This window comes from Apiospora marii (assembly GCF_038362585.1).
Source record: "Apiospora marii strain CBS 49790 chromosome Unknown utg000013l_segment0_segment0, whole genome shotgun sequence".
NCBI classification, from domain to species: Eukaryota; Fungi; Ascomycota; class Sordariomycetes; order Amphisphaeriales; family Apiosporaceae; genus Apiospora; species Apiospora marii.
Window position 1 is genome coordinate 3,119,629 of NW_027117384.1, and position 17,712 is coordinate 3,137,340.

Below are 17,712 nucleotides of genomic sequence, written 5' to 3' on the forward strand. Positions count from 1 at the left end.
GGCCACTAATCAGAGAGCCCATCGCACACGCGAAACGCTGGGCGGCACTCGCGGTACATGATCCAATGTTGGTACTGGTCACCGATTGCACACCCATAAGATGCGATACCAGGACTTCAGCAGGCTGAGGCTAGGTAACCGCCCATTTCTAGATACATGCTGTAACTCCACATATTACTGGTCCAATTAGGCGGCATAACGCGCGAGCTTTCCCCAATACCTATTCACTCGTGTCCCCGAGACTAGACAACGTCAGCGTCACCGGCATCATACTAGGATCAAGATGAGTACGACCCCAACAGACACGAAGCTACCAACGGCTATACCCGCCAACTGGTCTTTCAAGGGCAGTTCACGGTTTTCGGGGCCTTTGTCAACCTATGTTCCGCACTGGAGTCTTGATATGGCGGGCTTCTTTTGTACTTGTAGTGGGAGCGTGTTGATATTAGTACGGTGATAATTGCGAGTTTTCACCTAGGTCGTATCTACAGCGAAGAGACTGGAATATCTTTCGCAGCCTGTCACAAAATCCAGCGGCGCTGCTTTGGCATTGGCCGCATGTTAGACAGCACCGATTCTGACATGGTGTCTGTCAACGGTGATCAAAGTGTTTCGCAGCCACTGTGCTACTTTATAACGCACAATATTCTCAACTACGCCATAAGCAAAAGCGGAAACAAAATATTAAAAAAGAAGTAGACAGGGTAGTTGTGGTAGCTCAAGTTTGTCGCCTTCCTCCCTTGGACGCGGATCGAAGCCGGAACCCCGACCCGCCATCAAGCTTGCCATACCCTAAGACCTGGCCATATGGTGCGGAACACGGGTGCCATCGTCTTACATACCACTCAGCCAAATGGGCCACACCTGACTGCCGTGTCTACTGTTCAATGTTGGAGGTTCTTCTGTAATTGGGTATTGTGTACCTAACTACGTGCCTCAATTCAGGTAGCTGGATGGGAATAGGGGAGGCACAATACAGCAACCAGCTTATGGAATATTGAAAGGTCGGTGATGGGTCAAATGTGTCCGTCACGCCACCATTGATCATCACTGCTGTTCAATGCCTACCTAAGGTATGTATTGTTATTGCAGGTTCCATATGGGCCACTGGTTGATCTCATGATGCTGCTACTCTTCGATGATATAAGCCCTGACGCCAACTAACATGATTTGCACCTTGCTGTCTAACTTGTGTGTGGACTTTCGACATCCTCAGTTCCACACATCAACAAACTGAGAGCGTCATTGAACGACATCACCTTAGCTTCGACCTCAGTTTTCCCGACATGCGAATGACGCCCGTCCTTCAAGAAATAGATCATTGGTAGTTGAACTGGTGAATGAGTGCACCTTACTCTGCTGTGCCACATTCAGGTTTACATGCTTCGTTGATAACCCCTAATTAGGCCATGCCTGGATTTCTTCTAACCTGTGACTCAGTATCCAGTCGGAGGTCCATGTACGCTGATGCTCCCAGCTAATCATACACCGCCGCTACCTTCCCATCGCCACGCCCGGAAGCTCCTGCACAACCCCATCAGACGGCTTCGCTTCCGTCTCGACGCCGGTCCTCGCCTGTTCGTCTGGGATGGTATGTGGTGACAGTGCCTCAGCAGGCAGGGACTTGCCGTCCATCTCGTGGTACACCGCATGCCCGTCCATCTCTGCCCGCACGGCATCGACTGTGGGCAGCTCAGGCTTGCCGTAATATGAGTCGACATCCTGACCCACCACCGCTGTTTCCGGGACCTGATGGGTCATGCGTCGTCGTCGTCTTGCACAAACGAAGAACATGGCGGCTAGCATCAAGGCCGCCGCGACGCTTCCGCAAACTATCCCCGCTATTGAACCCTTCGAGAGGTGGTGTGGCGTACCGCTTGCGGCAGAAGCCGAAGTCTCCTCCGGGCTGAGATACACAGTCACTGACCCGGGCTCCGTCGTCAGAGGTGGCAGACTGGTCGTCTTGGGCGGGATCCGCAACGGCATAGCATCGATCCTGTACTGCCAACCCTGCCCCGCGGGCACCGTCGGGAAGACTTTGGTGGTGACCGTCTTTGACGAATAATCCCCTATATTCGTGTCCCAGAGGCCAAACGTCAATCCATACTGACTCGGGTTCAACACCGAACTCGCGCATTGTCGCACCGTCGAGGAAAGCCGCGCGTCGGTGCCCACGCACTCGTACTCGCCCGCCGGGCAGCACCAGACCTGCGAGTACGTCTGCCCCCGATACCCAAACGTGGTCGCGCAGGCGCTGTGCCAGCCCGAAATGCACGCGGTGCCCGGATACGCTGCAGACATGTCGTCAACTGTCAATTTGGTGGCTAGCAGTCAGCAATGTGACATAATATTACAAGAAACTCCCCCCTCACGCCTTCTGTTGAGATCAATCGCACACCGACTCACCGATGTCGTAAAACCCGGTCGGGAAACATTCGGTCCGCGTGTTTTCCACGGTAGTAGTGAATGAGTAGTTCTCAAAATACTGCGGAACGCACCGACTCCAAACCTGGTCGCAGTGCGCGCTAGGCTCGCACCATTTCTTTGTTGTATTTCTCTCAGGGTCGGTGTTTTCATACGGCGTGAAAGGTGTCGTTTGAGCTGGAAGCCAAATAGTGTTCGTGTGACTACCCACGCCGAAGGGCGATGTCTGGGTGATCACAATGTCATCCATTGCAGACAGTGGGTATCCCATGGACGCCGATGACAAGCACAGTGATATCCAAAATTAGAAATGATAAAACCACGAGCAGCATTAACTACTTATTCATCCCACCTACAAGCTGGCAGCAGGTGCGCTTTCTACTCGTGTCTACGACGCAAGGAATGCACACGTGGTTGGCGCTAACACCGCCAAGATCCCCTTCCGAGATTACGGTGATTGCTGCCATCTCGCCATGCAAGGGCGGCGCTTCGCAACGGTCTGTTTGATCGCCCCCTCTGATTGCCAGGCAATCAAGGAGGCGAACAAGGGCAGGAGACCCGCTAAACAGTTCAAGTTATTGACAGCCGGGCTCCTACCCGTCCGCCTTTTTGCTGATCCGTCTCCCATGTCGTGCTGTACCGACACTCAACCGGGACTCGTGCCACGTGAGTGGTCAATAGAAAGCAATGTGCATAGCGCAAAAAAAACTTCTCGTCCTACAATATCTGCCTTAGGCATGATACTCATTCAAGTAGCACACTGAGGAAATCCCGCTCAGCGAGTGAGTGGATGCCGAACAACTGCCCAGCACGCCACTCGCCGCCATGTCCGGGCGAGACCTGCGCAACCCACAAGAGCAATGGAAATCTGAGTTTGAGGGATACGATCTGCATATCTCTTCGTTGTAAGTCGCATTCTCTTAAGGGCCAACGGAAGAGTTGGTTACCATGGTACACTACCTGCATCGTCCACCACGGCTCTCTCTCACCGGGTGTGGGACTACTCAGGGAAACAGATCGGAATGAATGAAGCTGTGGATTGCAGTCCATCTGCAAATGGCAAACATAGAGTCACAGACCCATACAAGTGATGCGGGAGTCTCAATGTTATTTACCTATATCTAATGTCTTCATGGTCCGTATCATTATCAGAAGACCTCAGGGCCGAAAATTTTCTAATACCATATTGTACCAGCGACGTCATTCATTATCCCGTCATTCGTAATCTTCCAACAAACCACACAATATCTCCATCGCCCGGAACAGTGGCAATACTCTTGCATAAGTGACCTGTGGTATCCTCCTAGTCAAGTCCATTGTGGGCTTCACCCCACAAAGGTCCAGATCGTGCTTGTACAGTACACTGTCTCAGAAGATCATGCGCCGTAGTTTTCAGCCCAGCCTGTGCGAATGGCATGTTCCAGTTCATATGGCTTGGGCTTGATCAGCTTGGCATTCTGGAAGGATGTAACGATCAAATGAGCTGACTTCTTCAAAGTCCGAGCCACGTGTTCCTGGTCGGCAAGGATGGGGTCGGAAATGTCGGAGGTGTCCAAGGTGCTGATATCGTCGACTAGCTTGGCAACATCGAATGTCACTGACCCATCGTCGCCTAAGTCGAAAGTGCGGCTGAACGACATGGTCGTACTGCCCCCCAGTCCCAATCGTACCAACCAGAGCGACTTGGATGGCTTGGTTATGTCCATGTACAAACGTGCAGCCATGACGGGCGGACTGAGTGTATCTCGTGATTTTGGCTTCCTGTAAACCGAGCCCAATTGAAGCAGATATTTGGGGATTTCGGCCGCAAGATGTCCGCCTGTAGTAAGGGTCAACTCAACACATCCAGCGTGGCAAAGCTCCTGAACGAGACCTGGTTCTTCCTTTACTGGAGAGGAATCCCTGGCGTCTTCATTCAGTTCAAATGGTTCGTGCAAGCCACCTTGCGTCACAAGAATCAAGTCAAGATTACCAAACTTGACAAGGCACTGGCCAGCGACTCCAACTTCTGCCTTCTTCCAGTCGGTGATACCCTCGGGCGTGCGTAGATCAAGCTGCTGCAACCAGGCAAGATATCCTTCGGCCGTTGTGAGGCTCACTTGCGGACGAGCGGGAGCAGATACGATCTTGGTAGAGGTCGCGCCTTTCTCGAAGGTCTCCAGCCGCCTCTTCAAGTTGCGTACTTGTGTAGCGAGATCTTCGAACTTCTTGTTGGTCTCGTCTTGCGGTGGCGCGAGTCCCTGGAGGGAAGGTCGTGTGGCGGTATTGATGGTTTCTTGGATCACCTGCGGCGTGACGTTCGACTTCATGAGACTGGGCGCGTCCGGAAAGAAGGGGGTTCTGGTTCCACCTGTCGAAATAGGGTTGTTGAGTGGGAAATAGCCATTAAACGATCCTGGAAATCCCCCATGGGGTGTCATTGGGAGAGCCTGTGCCGGAGCTAGAAAACCCCATGGAATGGGGGGCCCGTAAAGATAGGAAGGAGTGGCAGCCGGAGTTGGGGTTCCGATGGGGCCTCCAGTAGTCGACGAAGCTGGTGTTCCGAACAGACCCCCAGAGGTTGTCGAAGATGTGTTTGTTTCTCCAAACGGTCTCGCGCCCGATGGATAATTGCTTTTGAGGATGCTTCCAGCAGTAGTGGCAGATGTGTTCGCTCCCCCGAAAGGCGTCTTATCTGATGCATCACTGCTTCCCCATAGGCTGCCAGCAGGCGCAGCAGATGCATCTCCAGGTACACCGAACACTATCTTGGGTCTCTTGGCGGAATCCGTGCCATTGACGAGTGAATCGCCAGGTCGCTTGCTTCCGCAAGGGGTGCCACCATCTCCTCCAAAAGGGCCACCGGTGTTGGTGGATGCCATGATGGATCTTGGGTAAGAACCACAGTCAAGCGTGTCCGAAGAAGAGGAATCAGGATGACCAATAATGTTGTTGTTGCTGCAGAGACGCCGCGTGGAAGATTTTCAGGTGTTGGGTCACTGGATTCGGCACATGCACTCAACGAGTTGTTGCAGTGGGATGGATGAAAAGTTGGGACTGCCAGCTACTGTTGGGGTTTTCTGGGAGGTAACTGGCGGTACCAGTGAAGGAACAGCGAGGCAGGCACGGGTTGATGTTGATTTCCGTGGGAAGGTGCACGCCTGCAATTTGGACACAGTCCTGTAAGCTACCAATAGCAATGAGGAATGAGAGGATGAAGGGACAACCCACATTGTAGGTACGTTGGGTGCCCAGGTTATTGCCATTTTGGGCAGTCGAAAACTAGCACGCCAGCACTATCAACTGGGTGTGACCTTCGGGCTGGTAATCGGCAAGGCAGTAAGGCAGGTAGACAGGTAGAAACACTGGATTACCTCTGGTATCATTGAAGGAAGATATCGCAGCTTGTGCTGAACATCAGAATTGAGACTCGTGTAGGGGCGTAAAGCTTCGATCAAGGTGTCAACTGGGGGGTATCGCCAGCCAAGCTACATTTTCAATTGACACGGTACAAACAGGTATCGGAAATGGAAATGTTCAATTGACGTTGGCTGAAAATAAATTGCCTTTGACTATCTATCTGATGACCCGATGTCACGTCTTATATCCCATCTGCAACTAAGTTGTGGCATCAACCCATCGCAACAGATCCGCGTATCTTATCCGGGCCAACTAACTCCCAGAACTGCGTGAGAAGTCCTTGCCTTCCAAGTCGTAAGCAAATAACCGAATCATCTCGGTGCTGCTGATCCACCATTGTATCCGGCCCACCCGCCCTTTATAGCCTGCAGCAGTGCTTCAATGCAGGGCAAGGTGAATACAGGCCTCACAGTAAAACTGTGATTCCTCATGCCATCCTTTATAGCACTGATTATCTCCATTGAAAGACGACGACGACGAGAAGGATCGATCATCGTATCGGTGGAGGGAACGAGTCTGATAAGATCACAGCCTTTGCTCACCATATTCTGGAATCTTGACGGCCACTCAGCATCTCCGGTGCTTGGGTCGCGAACACTCGTATCACCTTCGTGACAGTAGACCAGCCAGAGAGACTTCTTGGGGGTGGTGATGTCCATGACGACATGGAAGCCCGTCCAGAAAGCGGGAACGGCTGCTCCCGGGTTGTTGACAAACAGATGTCCCAGGGGAAGAACATAGCGCGGCAGACGCCCATCCGGAAAGCCGCACTGCGGCGGTATCGCCATCTCCACGACCCGGGCGAGGTACAATAGCTCTTCATGCGAGATGAATGGAGAGCTGCAGTCCTTGTCGCGGTATCCACGCTCATGTCTCGCCTTCGTGACGAGAGCTGGGAGCATCTGACTTTCGGGTACAATGTAGTATTTTGCAGGGTAATATCTGAATAGTTCGACCTCGTAGAACCGGAGAGTGGCGTTCGTGTACTGGACCATACCCTGATGAGTACGGAAATCGAGGCTATCAAGCCAATCAAAGTAATTCTTTTCGTAAACGTCCGATCCGTCGTCACTCGTAGAATGCTGCGGGTTTTCGGAGCCAGCTCCTTCAGAAGCGAGGGGATCTAGTGGCAGCTCTTGGACTTCGCTGGGCTCTACATCAGATGTGGCTTTGGCTCGAACTCCAGGGACATGGGAGGGTTGGTCTGCCTCCATCGGTGGTGTAACCAAGTGGCCAAGCTCTTGGAGGCATTGGGCCATGGCAGACATTGCTTGGTGTACCTTCTCGTTATGTAGAGTTGCATTGCGATCAATGGCATCAAAACGGGCTTGCGTCGCGTCTTGGAATGCGGCGACATCCAGCTTGAACTGCTCGTCAACCGCCGCGTTCTTGCTGCTGTTCTTTAACTGTTGAATCTCGTTCTTATTAGAATTAATCGCGATCGTGTTCTGCTGAATTAATTTCTTGTCGATCTTAATCGCCATCTTGTTCTCATCGAGTTTCGCATCGCACTGCTGAAGTTGTTCCCCGAAGCCGCCGTGGGCATTGAGCAGCGCCTGCAGGCTTTTTCCCTGCCTTGCGATCTCGGCATCATGCCTGCGGACGTGGTTGGGAATGCTGTCGGTGATGAGTCTGTCATCGTCCGTGACAAAAGTCTGAGAGGCACACTCGTTGTTGGGCTGCGTATCTGCTGGCGTGCTGGCAGAGGCGACATCGGGAGGCTGCGACACGCGCTGCTTCTTGTTCGGGCGGCCACCAGTCGGAGGCTTTAGCAGATGCTTCATATTATTACGACCCGACATTTTCGCGTCAAGCTGCTGTGGTGGACGTTGAGCGCGGATTCAGTATTGCCGTAGAATAGTGTAAGTACCTGTGGTTGCCTTGCTAGTTCCTTGGACGCTGTGGATTTGCAAAATGTGTGGAATGACAGTGGACGACGCGACTGGAATAACCGATTTGTGCGCGCGGGATGGTGTAGGATGTGTACCTATGCACTTGCCAGTTCATTCAAGCGCATGGAATAAACATGCCCACGCGGGGAGTATTTTGGTGGAATGATATTGTTGTATTGAGATCAAAGTCGTGGCGGCTCGATGTGCTGGTGATGAGGGTTGGTTGCAATACGGGAAAAGTTGAACTTCAAAAGCAGGAATAGATAGGGCAGGTATTGACTGCGGAAGGAAAATGAACTCGCGACACAGAGCTGCTGGGTATCAATCAATGTTGCGGGCTTTGGGAGAGAGAAGGCACGATGGCGGAATCCACCCACACACCAAAAGTTGCAATTGATACTGGCAGCTACAGCGAAGGCTCAAGGTACACCAACCGACTTCCTATTGCTATTGCTACAATGATTTCGCGGACGCAGAACGAACAGCTGGACTCCAACTACCTACCTCAATTACACATTACAGTCCAGCGACTGTACGCACCAACCACTACTGTACACGCATCGCTATCCAGGACCTTTGTAATCCTCCTTCCCCAATCTCCCAATCGAGTCGATCACTTTAGTAGATGCCAGGCACGATCTTGTACTTGACGATGCTCTTGTACTTCTCCCAGTCCTCGCCGTACTTGCGGGCGCACTTCTCGTCGTCGCGGCCGTCGCGGTGGATCAGCAGGACGGCGAAGTAGAGGATGTAGAAGTAGGTGAAGATCATGCCCCAGTACTTGGCGGGGCCCTGGACGACCTCGCGGCCGTCAAGCATGGTGATGGAGCCCGGGACGGCGCTGCCGGCGTTCAGGATCACGTAGCCCGAGAAGCCCGTGGGCAGCGAGTAGGGCCACGACTGCAGCCAGTCGCCAAAGTAGTTGATGTGGCGCGCGACGCCCCACCAGCCCGAGGTCATGAGGCGCGTGCCCGTCTTGGTCTCGATGTAGCGGATGTGCGAGACGCGGTAGTCATTCGGGTCCGTGCGGAACATGTTCTTCTGGCTGTTGCTGAGGCGGAAGATGGCCAAGCCGGCGGCCAAGACCACCGACACGGCCGCGGTGCCGGCCCAGCCCATGGACAAAGGGTAGGTGGCCAGGTACCGGGTCTGGGTGGAGTACATGAAGGGGACCCAGCTGAGGTCGCCGAAGGCCAGCATGAAGCCGAAGCCGTCGGTGGTGATGTCCATGGTGGTCAGGACGGCGGGCTCCATGTACTGGCCGTCAAGGACGTAGAGAGCCTGGACGACGGTGATGAAGACGATGCTGTCGGTCACGTAGCCGTAGGTGCGGTACTGCTTGGCGACGAAGGCGCAGTTCATGAGGATCCAGCCCAGCAGACCCGGGCGCAGCTCGCAGAACTCCTTGATGTCGACCTCACCAATCAGGGGCAGGGTGACGCGCGGGTTCAGCTCGCGGCCAATGTAGAAGTCGTAGATCAGGTTACCGGTGTGACCACCGGCGGCCAGCTCGCGCTTCTCGGCGTTGCCGGCCTTGACAGAGAAGCTTTTGACGTAGACGAAGATGGCGAGCGCGTAGGAGATCAAGATGTTCGCGGTCAGGAGCTGGACGAAGTTGTCGGCGATGAAGGTCCAGACGGGGAACTCGGCGCCCTGGGCAATGGTGCCGGCCAGGCAGGCCACGAGGGTGAACATGGACGAGGAGAAGCCTGATTGAGTAAAGGGTGTCAGTAGACCACTCGGGTATTGCACCAAAGTGTAGCTACTCACAGTTCATGCGATACTTCAGTTTGCCGCCCGAGGCCAACTCAGTGCCGTCTCCTACGGTAGCGGGGAGGACGCGGTACAGCACGAGGGACAGGAAGTAGTAGGCCAGAGTCCAACCCGTAGCCTCCCAGCTTCCGAGCCCCCAGATTCCCTCGGCGGGCCATCCCACCTCAGTCTTCAATTTCTCGATCGACAGGTTCTTGGGGTTCAGCAGCGACGGGGCAGGGCAGCCGGAGATGTCGTTGCAGGCGAAGGCGAAGAGATTGAGGAGAATTGGCAAGCCAAAGGTGATGCCAGCAGCGCCGATTCTAGATTGCGCAAGCTTTGGTTAGCTGATGGTTCCCCTCCCTATTTGGCGTAACAGCTTGACTTACGGGCCGCCAAACTCATACTTGTGAGCTGGCTGAGTCTGCTTGGCCTTGGAAGCCATATTGTCGAACGCGGTGGATGGCGTTGGAAAATGAGGCTATCGTGATGTTGTCTCACGATCAGGTTGTGGGAGGAGAAAAGAAGTGGTGACGTCGGGCGGGAAACCCAATCAGTTTTATTCTTCTGGATGGACTTGGCTCCCCCTTGCGTTGGCGGTCGTCAAGCTACAATGCCGGCAAGCTTGGCTTCCGTGTGGCATGATCCAACCATTTTTCCTGTCTAACTTGACCTCATTATCCATAGCGGGCCATAGCTCCTTTATTCCCAGCCCAATCCGGGCCGCTGATTGGCACGATGACGACGTGAAATGAAGGCAGCACGCGAGGGCGGGAGCTAGGCCAGCTGCTAACTGTCTAGCTGTCCATCCCACATTACATAGCAACTTTTGTGCATCTTAACCATCTTGACAGTGCGAGAGGGTGTCAAATTAAACCGGACGGACCTACCAGCTCACAATTCTACTATTTTATTTCCACGCCTTTTTCTACACTTTACCTATCGCTTTAAAAAATCTAAAAAATAAGAGTAATATTCTTATAGTAATTAATAAGTTTATACAATTTTCTATACTTTTTTATCTAATGTTATCAATTATATAGAGCTGATTTAAGAGAAGCTGTTACTTAGGTGAGTTAGGTCCGTCCGGTTTAATTTGACACCTTCTTGAGTGCAGCATACCACTTTTATGCAATTCATGGTCGCCAATCTGAGTGCCCACCCAGCTTGTGTTTCATCATCCGGATCGTCTTCCACAATACCAGTAATGCGCTTCACATTGAATGCATTGATCACCAGCTGCATCGCCATGCGTTTTTCGTTAGGGTCAAGGCTTAGACACAGCGATCAATAGCAATCGATATCTGCGCCAATCAGACAGCATACACGTGCGCGGCTGACGGACCCAAAATCAATACGAACGCTGACGAACGCTGTATTTCCAGCCACCGCGGCTTATGTGTACCCCAGACAGCAAAACAGAAACAGAAACAGAGCGGGCTGCTGGGCTGTAACCTAGTGCCTAAAATTGCTACAGGGGAACATGCGCTAGTCCGGCCTGCCAACCGTCGGAAAGGACACTAACTTGCAAGTACAACAATTGGGGGGCAATGCTGGCTCGGTTTGCTCACTGTGTCTCGTAAGCCTGGTTCTTGTGACATTGACTTGTCGCATCCAAACACAACTTCCTTATCTTTGACGACTTTTTCTTCATTCATCCAGCTATTTTTTTATCGTTAGGCTTGATTGCAGTCGTTGATCTGTATATTTCCGGAATTTGAACCCTTGAAAGGCGCTGCCTGGCTACTTCATTTATTATTAGTACCGAACCAAGCCCGAATCGACTTCGGCCTTCCCAGGCAACAACCAAACACCACGATGCGGTCTATACTCTCATTTCCGCCCGCATTCCTCGCCCTCCTCTCCCTGACCGGCGCAGCCATCGCGGCCAACCCGGACAAGACACCGACGACCACAGCCTGCACGGCCACGACGACTGCGGGGTCGTTCTTCGACCTCCGGCCTGACATCGCCAAGAAGGGAACGGGTGCGAAACACCGCCGACGAGGAGCGGCGCCCGAGAAAGACTACCACGCCCGCGGCTGGGACTACGGCTACAACTTCACCCTGAACGTCTGCGCGCCCGTCGTCGAGACCCCCGAGGCCGTGCAGGGCATCAACAAGGACTTGTGGCAAAACATCAGCGCGTACTACACCTCCAAGAGCGAAACCTACAGCCTCGGCACGGCATCGAGCAACCTGACGACGCGGGGGCGGAAACTGATACTCCAATACACAGGCGGTTCTCCCTGCGGGAAGGGCAGCTTGAAGCGAGATGCGGCAGGGCAGCAACATATTAAGAGGGGCAGCCGCGAGGGCGCGAGCTACAAGGACTACTCCGACGACGAGGCCGCCTCCTCGACCAGTACGAGTTCCGTGCGGAGCGCGGTAGCGACAGCGGCCAAGGAGACGGACGCGCCCCAGCGCCGCAAGTCGGCCACCATCTCGTTCCTCTGCGACAAGGACCCGACCGCCACCACCGCCGCCGTGTCCTTTGTGGGCGCCGACCCTGACGAGTGCGCCTACTTCTTCGAAATGAGGTCGCAGCACGCCTGCGCTGGCGCGGAGCCTCATCAACCCGGCAGCGTGGGCCCCGGCTCGGTCTTTGCCATCATCCTGGTCATCGCGGTGCTGGTCTACCTCGGCGGAGGCATCATGTACCAGCGCACCGTGGCCAACCAGCGGGGCTGGCGCCAACTGCCCAACTACACGCTCTGGTCCAGCATCTGGAGTTACATCTCGGTAGGTTTACTGCATCCCTAGCACGGGGAATATGATATAGCTCGGACACGCTTTACTAACACACATGGACTACTAGGACTTCTTCATCATTATTACTTCGTCATGCGCGCGTCTCATGCCCAGCCGACGGGGCTACCACTACGTTTCCGGCTCGCCGACGAGGGGCCGCTACAACCGCGATCGGGAAGCCGAGAATCGACTCATCGACCAATACGATGAGGAGTGGGACGACTGATTGATTCGTAGACGTACTATGACTTGCAAGTTGCATCCGTTTGGGTGCCAGATCGCGACTAGGGAGAAGGAGAGAGAACATTATGGTGGATTTGTGTATAGATACCTAGGCAGGGCCAATTACTGGAATATTAGCATTACGAAGGACATCTCGGCGTTCAGGTCCCACATGAAGATATTACTCATGAAAATACATCTTTATCCAATCAATATCCGGCCCAGAACATCAGATGGCCAGGCCCCTACCAAGTCGGAAGGTTCGGGCGATAGGTCAATGCAGGGGACGAACGCTCCTGCCAGAACTAGAAGCAGGAACTCCTTCCTACCTGCCCGCCTCGCGGGTGCGTCCGAGAAAGCTGCGTAATGTGGGTGGGCCACTGATTTCCCAGAAGACGTTTGGTTCCCGAATATACATACAGCAAATACGCAATCTGGGAAAGGATCCCACCCTTTTGCTAATCATCGCGATTGTGCAATTTGTATCTTTGATCGTCTCCTGGCAATCCGACTTAAGTGTCTGGGATAATGACCTCATTCCAGCTATTGCCGTACCATTCTAACATATGGGGCAGCCTCCAGTAAATCCTCGTCCCCAATCCTAGAAGGTTGCTATTTTTGTTCGCCATCAGGCTTCTGCTTCTCTTTGGCAGCTGAGTCAGACTCGACATGGATGCAACTCGAGGTATGGGTTTGACATGCACTTAGCTGCCCTGAACCAAGGACTGATTGGTGGTTTCGAGGTTGCAAGGCGGGCGGTGCATTCACCAGTTTAGTGCTGGTGGCATTTGCCTTCTTGGCGCCCGATTCTTCATTGCTACCCTGGTCGCCAGCCGACTCAGCGACAGGCCAATCTGTACTCGATTTGGTACACCATCCATCTCGTTCAGGACGCGAATGACACGATTATTTTTACCACAGGACTATATTACAGGCAAAAGTGCCACAACACTCGTGCATGAACATGTAAGCACTACGCACATATCCAGAACGGGCACTAGGGAAAATACATAGCTTATCTTGGGGTGGTGGGGATGTCGACCACCAGGGCGGGCTGGCTACTGGGCTGGCAGGCTCGCCTGGCGCCGTAGCGTTATCCCAGTCAGGGACTGACGCCGGCTCTCGTGACGGCTCTGGAGGTGGGCTCCGCCGCCCCCCATCTTCCCAAGGCCCAATGAATCCATCCTGGCATTTATTCATCGCCTTCCCCCCAGCGTTTGATGGATAGGGCTGAGGGGATGGCTCAAAGCGGGGAGAGAAGTATGCAGAGCCTTTTTGTCTGTACGCCGTTTTTCTACAGGAACACACCGGCGCGCCATGTCGATGAGTGTTGCCGATCCGCACCTCGCCCAGCGGGCCAAGGTGGCCTGGGCGACTGACGGCGACTGGAACGAACACCGCGAGACCATTACACGGCTATACTGGGACGAGAACAAGCCGCTCAAGGAGGTATCGAGCATCATGAGAGAAGAACATGGCTTCCACGCAACGTAAGCTCTTCATGGCTGCTCCAATTGGGAGGTTCCCGCGAAAACTGATGGTTCGACAGAGATCGGATGTTCAAGGTGGGTGAAGACGATTGGCCGGCCCTGCATGCACATCTGAACGCGCCAAATCAGCACGCCGCATAGGCCCTACCACGACCTGATGCCATGAATATAATAATATCAACATTCGGTACTAATTACTGTCTCCACAGATGCGGTTCTCGGCATGGGGGTTACAGAAGAACCTCAAGAAGCTGGACCTCCAAAAGATAGCTTCCGAGGCATACTTGACCAAGAAACCAAAGCTACCAGTGATTAGGGGTCGCCAGCTCGGCTCACGAAGACTTCAGCAGCGCTTGAAGAAGGCTAATTCATGCTCCAAAGAACAGCTCCAAACTGCCAGCAGCAACCAAGTCTTGCAGTGCATACGGCTGGCCTCCCCGGGGAGCGCCGGCGCGGCAGAGAAGAGTATACAGGCCATCCTCGAGTACACCGAATCCCGCTTCAGGACTAAGGCCTGGCACGTGGACGGCGAGTATGATTTTAACCAAGACACAGCGAACGCCTGGTGGTTGAACATCAAAACCGCCCATAGCGACATCGAAAACGGCAAGTTCACCGCCCGAGGCTTCAAGCTCCTGAACGAGCTGTTCGCAGGTTATGGTCAATTGATCCAGCAACAACATCCCCAGACGATACTGGCCAGCATCGCGGGCTACGCTTTGCTTTCCACTGTCGATACCGCGCTGGGGGAGTCACTACTCAACTACATAGCCGGCTTGTCGAGCATCAAGCTTGGCGCCACTCACCCGTATACCCGGATATGGGCAAACCTGCGGAACACGCGAGCGGCACAGCATACAGTTAGCACGCTTATTACTGCGCATTTTGACGTCATATCGATTCATGCACCGGGAAACAACCGGTTTCGGCTCGCATCGCTGATTCAGATCCTCGCGGGGTTGAAGGCGGCGGGCATGATCTCGTTCGAGAGCGCGTACGCGGCGCTGGCTGCTATCGCCCACTCGTCGCCGTCGCCGTCGGGTTCGAAACGGAAGAAGAAGCAGCTGAAATGCGAAGACGAGGAGACGACCCCGGAGCCTACGGGACCCGACGCCTTCTGGACGCAGCTCGCCCGGCGGTATCTGTGCAAGTTCCTGCTGGACTCGGGGAGGCCCCTCGAGGCGGAGCGCCAGATGCTGGCCATTGAGGCGTCGCACATGGCCTCGGGATCCGACACGGACTACGTCGCGTACCTGCAGATCAAGGTGCTCGTCTGCGCGGCGCTGGGGCGGACGGCCGAGTCCGAGGCCACGTGCCGCCTGGCCTACGACGTCACGCGGCGGGGCGGCACGCTGCACACCGAGTACCTGACGGACAGCTACGCCACGCTCCTCGAGGAGTCGTACCGGCGCCGGGGGGACCACGCGGCGGCCGACGCGTTCCGGGCCGAGTGCGAAGGGCATTACGACGAGATGCTCGCGGGGGGCCTCATCGACCGGGCGGCGTGGGGGCGGCTGAATCGGGGACGGGCACTGGAGGGGGCGGAGGGAGATGAGGCGGAGGCGGCTGTGAGGGGCATTGGCGAGACGGTGGAGGGAGCGGGTGAGGGCGACGAGGGCTGATTCACATCCCCAAAAATGATGAAGTATATACAACAAATGTGTCACGATAGGATCGGCTTGATGACTAGTGGTCTCGCCCAATTACTCACAACAGCAATACCCAATGCGGGATCTATCACAACGATATTGCAATACTTATCTCGATTGATGCCAGGCCATTTCAGCAAAACCCAAAGCCTCGCAATTTCACGACCCTGATACTCCATATTAAGCGAGCAATCAAAATTTACAATGGTCAATATCGTATGAGCCACAGTCAATCGTTTGACGACCGTTTTCGCGCATCCAACCGCTCTCGCCAAATGATGTAACGGGCAACTCAAAATAGAAGGGGGTGACAGACATACCCAATTACAGGGTTACCTTATTACTTACCACGTCATTTCCTCGCTGCGTATTCTCATCCCCAGGAAATGGGGAAAAGCAAAGACTCGCAAGATTGAGGAGCGAATGGCCGACTGGATAGAGTCTCGATTATAGTTTTACCTCTACACGGATTGGATTGTGCATCTGGGGTGGAAAAAAGGGGGGCCACCCACACAAGCCATGCACCCCACCGGAGATAGCCACCGACGTGGTTTTCATACATCATTCGGGCTTCAATCAGTTTTCTCAATTGACCTATGTCACAATTCATTCAAAAACCATCATATTTCAAGAAAGGTATTGTCTCGCATTCTAGACAATCTCCTTTGATCGTTCTTCAAAGAAAACGCCAAACTACAACAAAGAAGTGTCGCAACCTTGCACTACTACAAAAATACATCAAACGGCCACGAAATTACGAATCCCACACGCTACGTTATACAGATTTAACCAGTTGCTGCAGCCACCCGTCATCACCATCACTCGTTCTGGTCATCAACGAAGGGCTCCACTACGTCATCTTCGGTAACGGGACGGCCCTGACCATTGTACATCGTCAGCTTCGGCTTATTGAGCTCAATCGCTCCTGCAGGCGAGGCTTGGCAACCAACGACTCCTCTTTCTCGAACCACCCCATCACTCACTCACGATAAACCCCACACTCTTTTATCGTCCCATATCATTCATCTGTCCTCCTTATCATACACCTACCTACCTACCATGCGGCCCTATTCAGTCTCGCGGATGCGCCAGAGGCGGCGCGAGGAGCGCCGCCTGCGCGCCAACGCCGAGAAGCATTTCGAGGAGTGTCCCATGAAGGCGCAGGCCAAGGCGTACAACGAGGCGCGCGAACTAGAGCGGGAGCTCGACGTGGATCCCGAGGGGTCCTTTTTCGGCGCCTGCTACGATGATGATGATGACACCACACCGGCCACAACGCCGGCTACAGAAACGACAGAAGACACAGCGACCTCCCCGAAGAGGAGGAAGGGCATCCTTCGGCGGCGGCGTTCTAGTCAGACCGAGGTGGAGTCGAGGAAACGATCATCATCGCCGTCGCCGTCGAAGTCTTTATTGACGGAGGCCATTACCAAAAGCCTTCTGGAGCCCTCCGCGGAGACTGCCACGAAACCAGAGGCTGCCGCCAGCGCCAAAGTGAGCTTCGCGCCCGGCCATGCCACGAATCTCGAGACGGGCGAGGACGTGCCCGCGAACCAGAGCGGCCTCTCGAAGAACGACTGGTTGGACAAGAACCAGAGTGAAAGGATGCGGGCTGGGTACGATTACATGAAGGCCGTATATGAGGGCCGCCCGATCGAGGTGGTTTTGGACGGGGAAAGCGATTCCGAGGATAGCTACATCTGCACCAGCGACGAGGAGGACTCGTCCGAGTCGTATTTCGAAGAGCAAGAGGAAGAGGAAGAAGAAGAGGGCACGGAGTTCCGGTTGGGGGTGAAAGGCGACGACGGGGATGATGCTGAAGAGGACTATGATGAGCGCCTGAGCAGTAACGGCACCAAGGAGGACTCAGAGGACTGGGTTTCATTCGAGTCGGACTCGAATTCCGACTCCGACTCTGACTCCAGTGGGGATGATGCTGAGTACGAGAGCGAGGAGGAGGAGGATGGTCCTGAGTGGGAGTTCTGGTAAAGCCAAAACTGAGAGGGACCTCGTCCGTCTTACAGACCAGGTCATTGGATAAAGGAAAAAGCATTGGGTGGCTACTGTACCCCCGCACATAGAGAGTGTTTCACAATGGGCAAAGACATTGTATAAATTCGAAGAATCTGACAT

General features: G+C 54.1%; 7 protein-coding genes across 7 annotated transcripts; 3 read left to right on the forward strand and 4 right to left on the reverse strand.

Moving 5' to 3' along the window:
* Window positions 1-1,494: 1,494 nt before the first annotated feature.
* PG985_016088 (uncharacterized protein) lies at window positions 1,495-2,301 on the reverse strand (the record flags this gene model as incomplete). The annotated part of the gene is made up of 1 exon (XM_066835854.1): window positions 1,495-2,301. One exon carries the CDS (start codon window positions 2,299-2,301, stop codon window positions 1,495-1,497), a length of 807 nt encoding a protein of 268 aa, XP_066677057.1.
* Window positions 2,302-3,800: 1,499 nt separating this feature from the next.
* PG985_016089 (uncharacterized protein) lies at window positions 3,801-4,733 on the reverse strand (the record flags this gene model as incomplete). The annotated part of the gene is made up of 1 exon (XM_066835855.1): window positions 3,801-4,733. One exon carries the CDS (start codon window positions 4,731-4,733, stop codon window positions 3,801-3,803), a length of 933 nt encoding a protein of 310 aa, XP_066677058.1.
* A 1,401-nt stretch (window positions 4,734-6,134) lies between these two features.
* Window positions 6,135-7,607, reverse strand: PG985_016090 (uncharacterized protein; the record flags this gene model as incomplete). Its single annotated transcript, XM_066835856.1, has 1 exon — window positions 6,135-7,607. The coding sequence occupies one exon, from the start codon at window positions 7,605-7,607 to the stop codon at window positions 6,135-6,137; it is 1,473 nt and encodes a 490-aa protein (XP_066677059.1).
* Window positions 7,608-8,333: 726 nt separating this feature from the next.
* Window positions 8,334-9,912, reverse strand: PG985_016091 (uncharacterized protein; the record flags this gene model as incomplete). Its single annotated transcript, XM_066835857.1, has 3 exons — window positions 8,334-9,424; window positions 9,486-9,790; window positions 9,857-9,912. The coding sequence occupies 3 exons, from the start codon at window positions 9,910-9,912 to the stop codon at window positions 8,334-8,336; spliced, it is 1,452 nt and encodes a 483-aa protein (XP_066677060.1).
* A 1,373-nt stretch (window positions 9,913-11,285) lies between these two features.
* PG985_016092 (uncharacterized protein) lies at window positions 11,286-12,444 on the forward strand (the record flags this gene model as incomplete). The annotated part of the gene is made up of 2 exons (XM_066835858.1): window positions 11,286-12,209; window positions 12,286-12,444. The coding sequence occupies 2 exons, from the start codon at window positions 11,286-11,288 to the stop codon at window positions 12,442-12,444; spliced, it is 1,083 nt and encodes a 360-aa protein (XP_066677061.1).
* A 1,313-nt stretch (window positions 12,445-13,757) lies between these two features.
* On the forward strand, window positions 13,758-15,552 carry PG985_016093 (uncharacterized protein; the record flags this gene model as incomplete). The annotated part of the gene is made up of 3 exons (XM_066835859.1): window positions 13,758-13,930; window positions 13,990-14,005; window positions 14,140-15,552. The coding sequence occupies 3 exons, from the start codon at window positions 13,758-13,760 to the stop codon at window positions 15,550-15,552; spliced, it is 1,602 nt and encodes a 533-aa protein (XP_066677062.1).
* Window positions 15,553-16,638: 1,086 nt separating this feature from the next.
* On the forward strand, window positions 16,639-17,568 carry PG985_016094 (uncharacterized protein; the record flags this gene model as incomplete). Its single annotated transcript, XM_066835860.1, has 1 exon — window positions 16,639-17,568. The coding sequence occupies one exon, from the start codon at window positions 16,639-16,641 to the stop codon at window positions 17,566-17,568; it is 930 nt and encodes a 309-aa protein (XP_066677063.1).
* Between the last annotated feature and the right edge of the window lie 144 nt (window positions 17,569-17,712).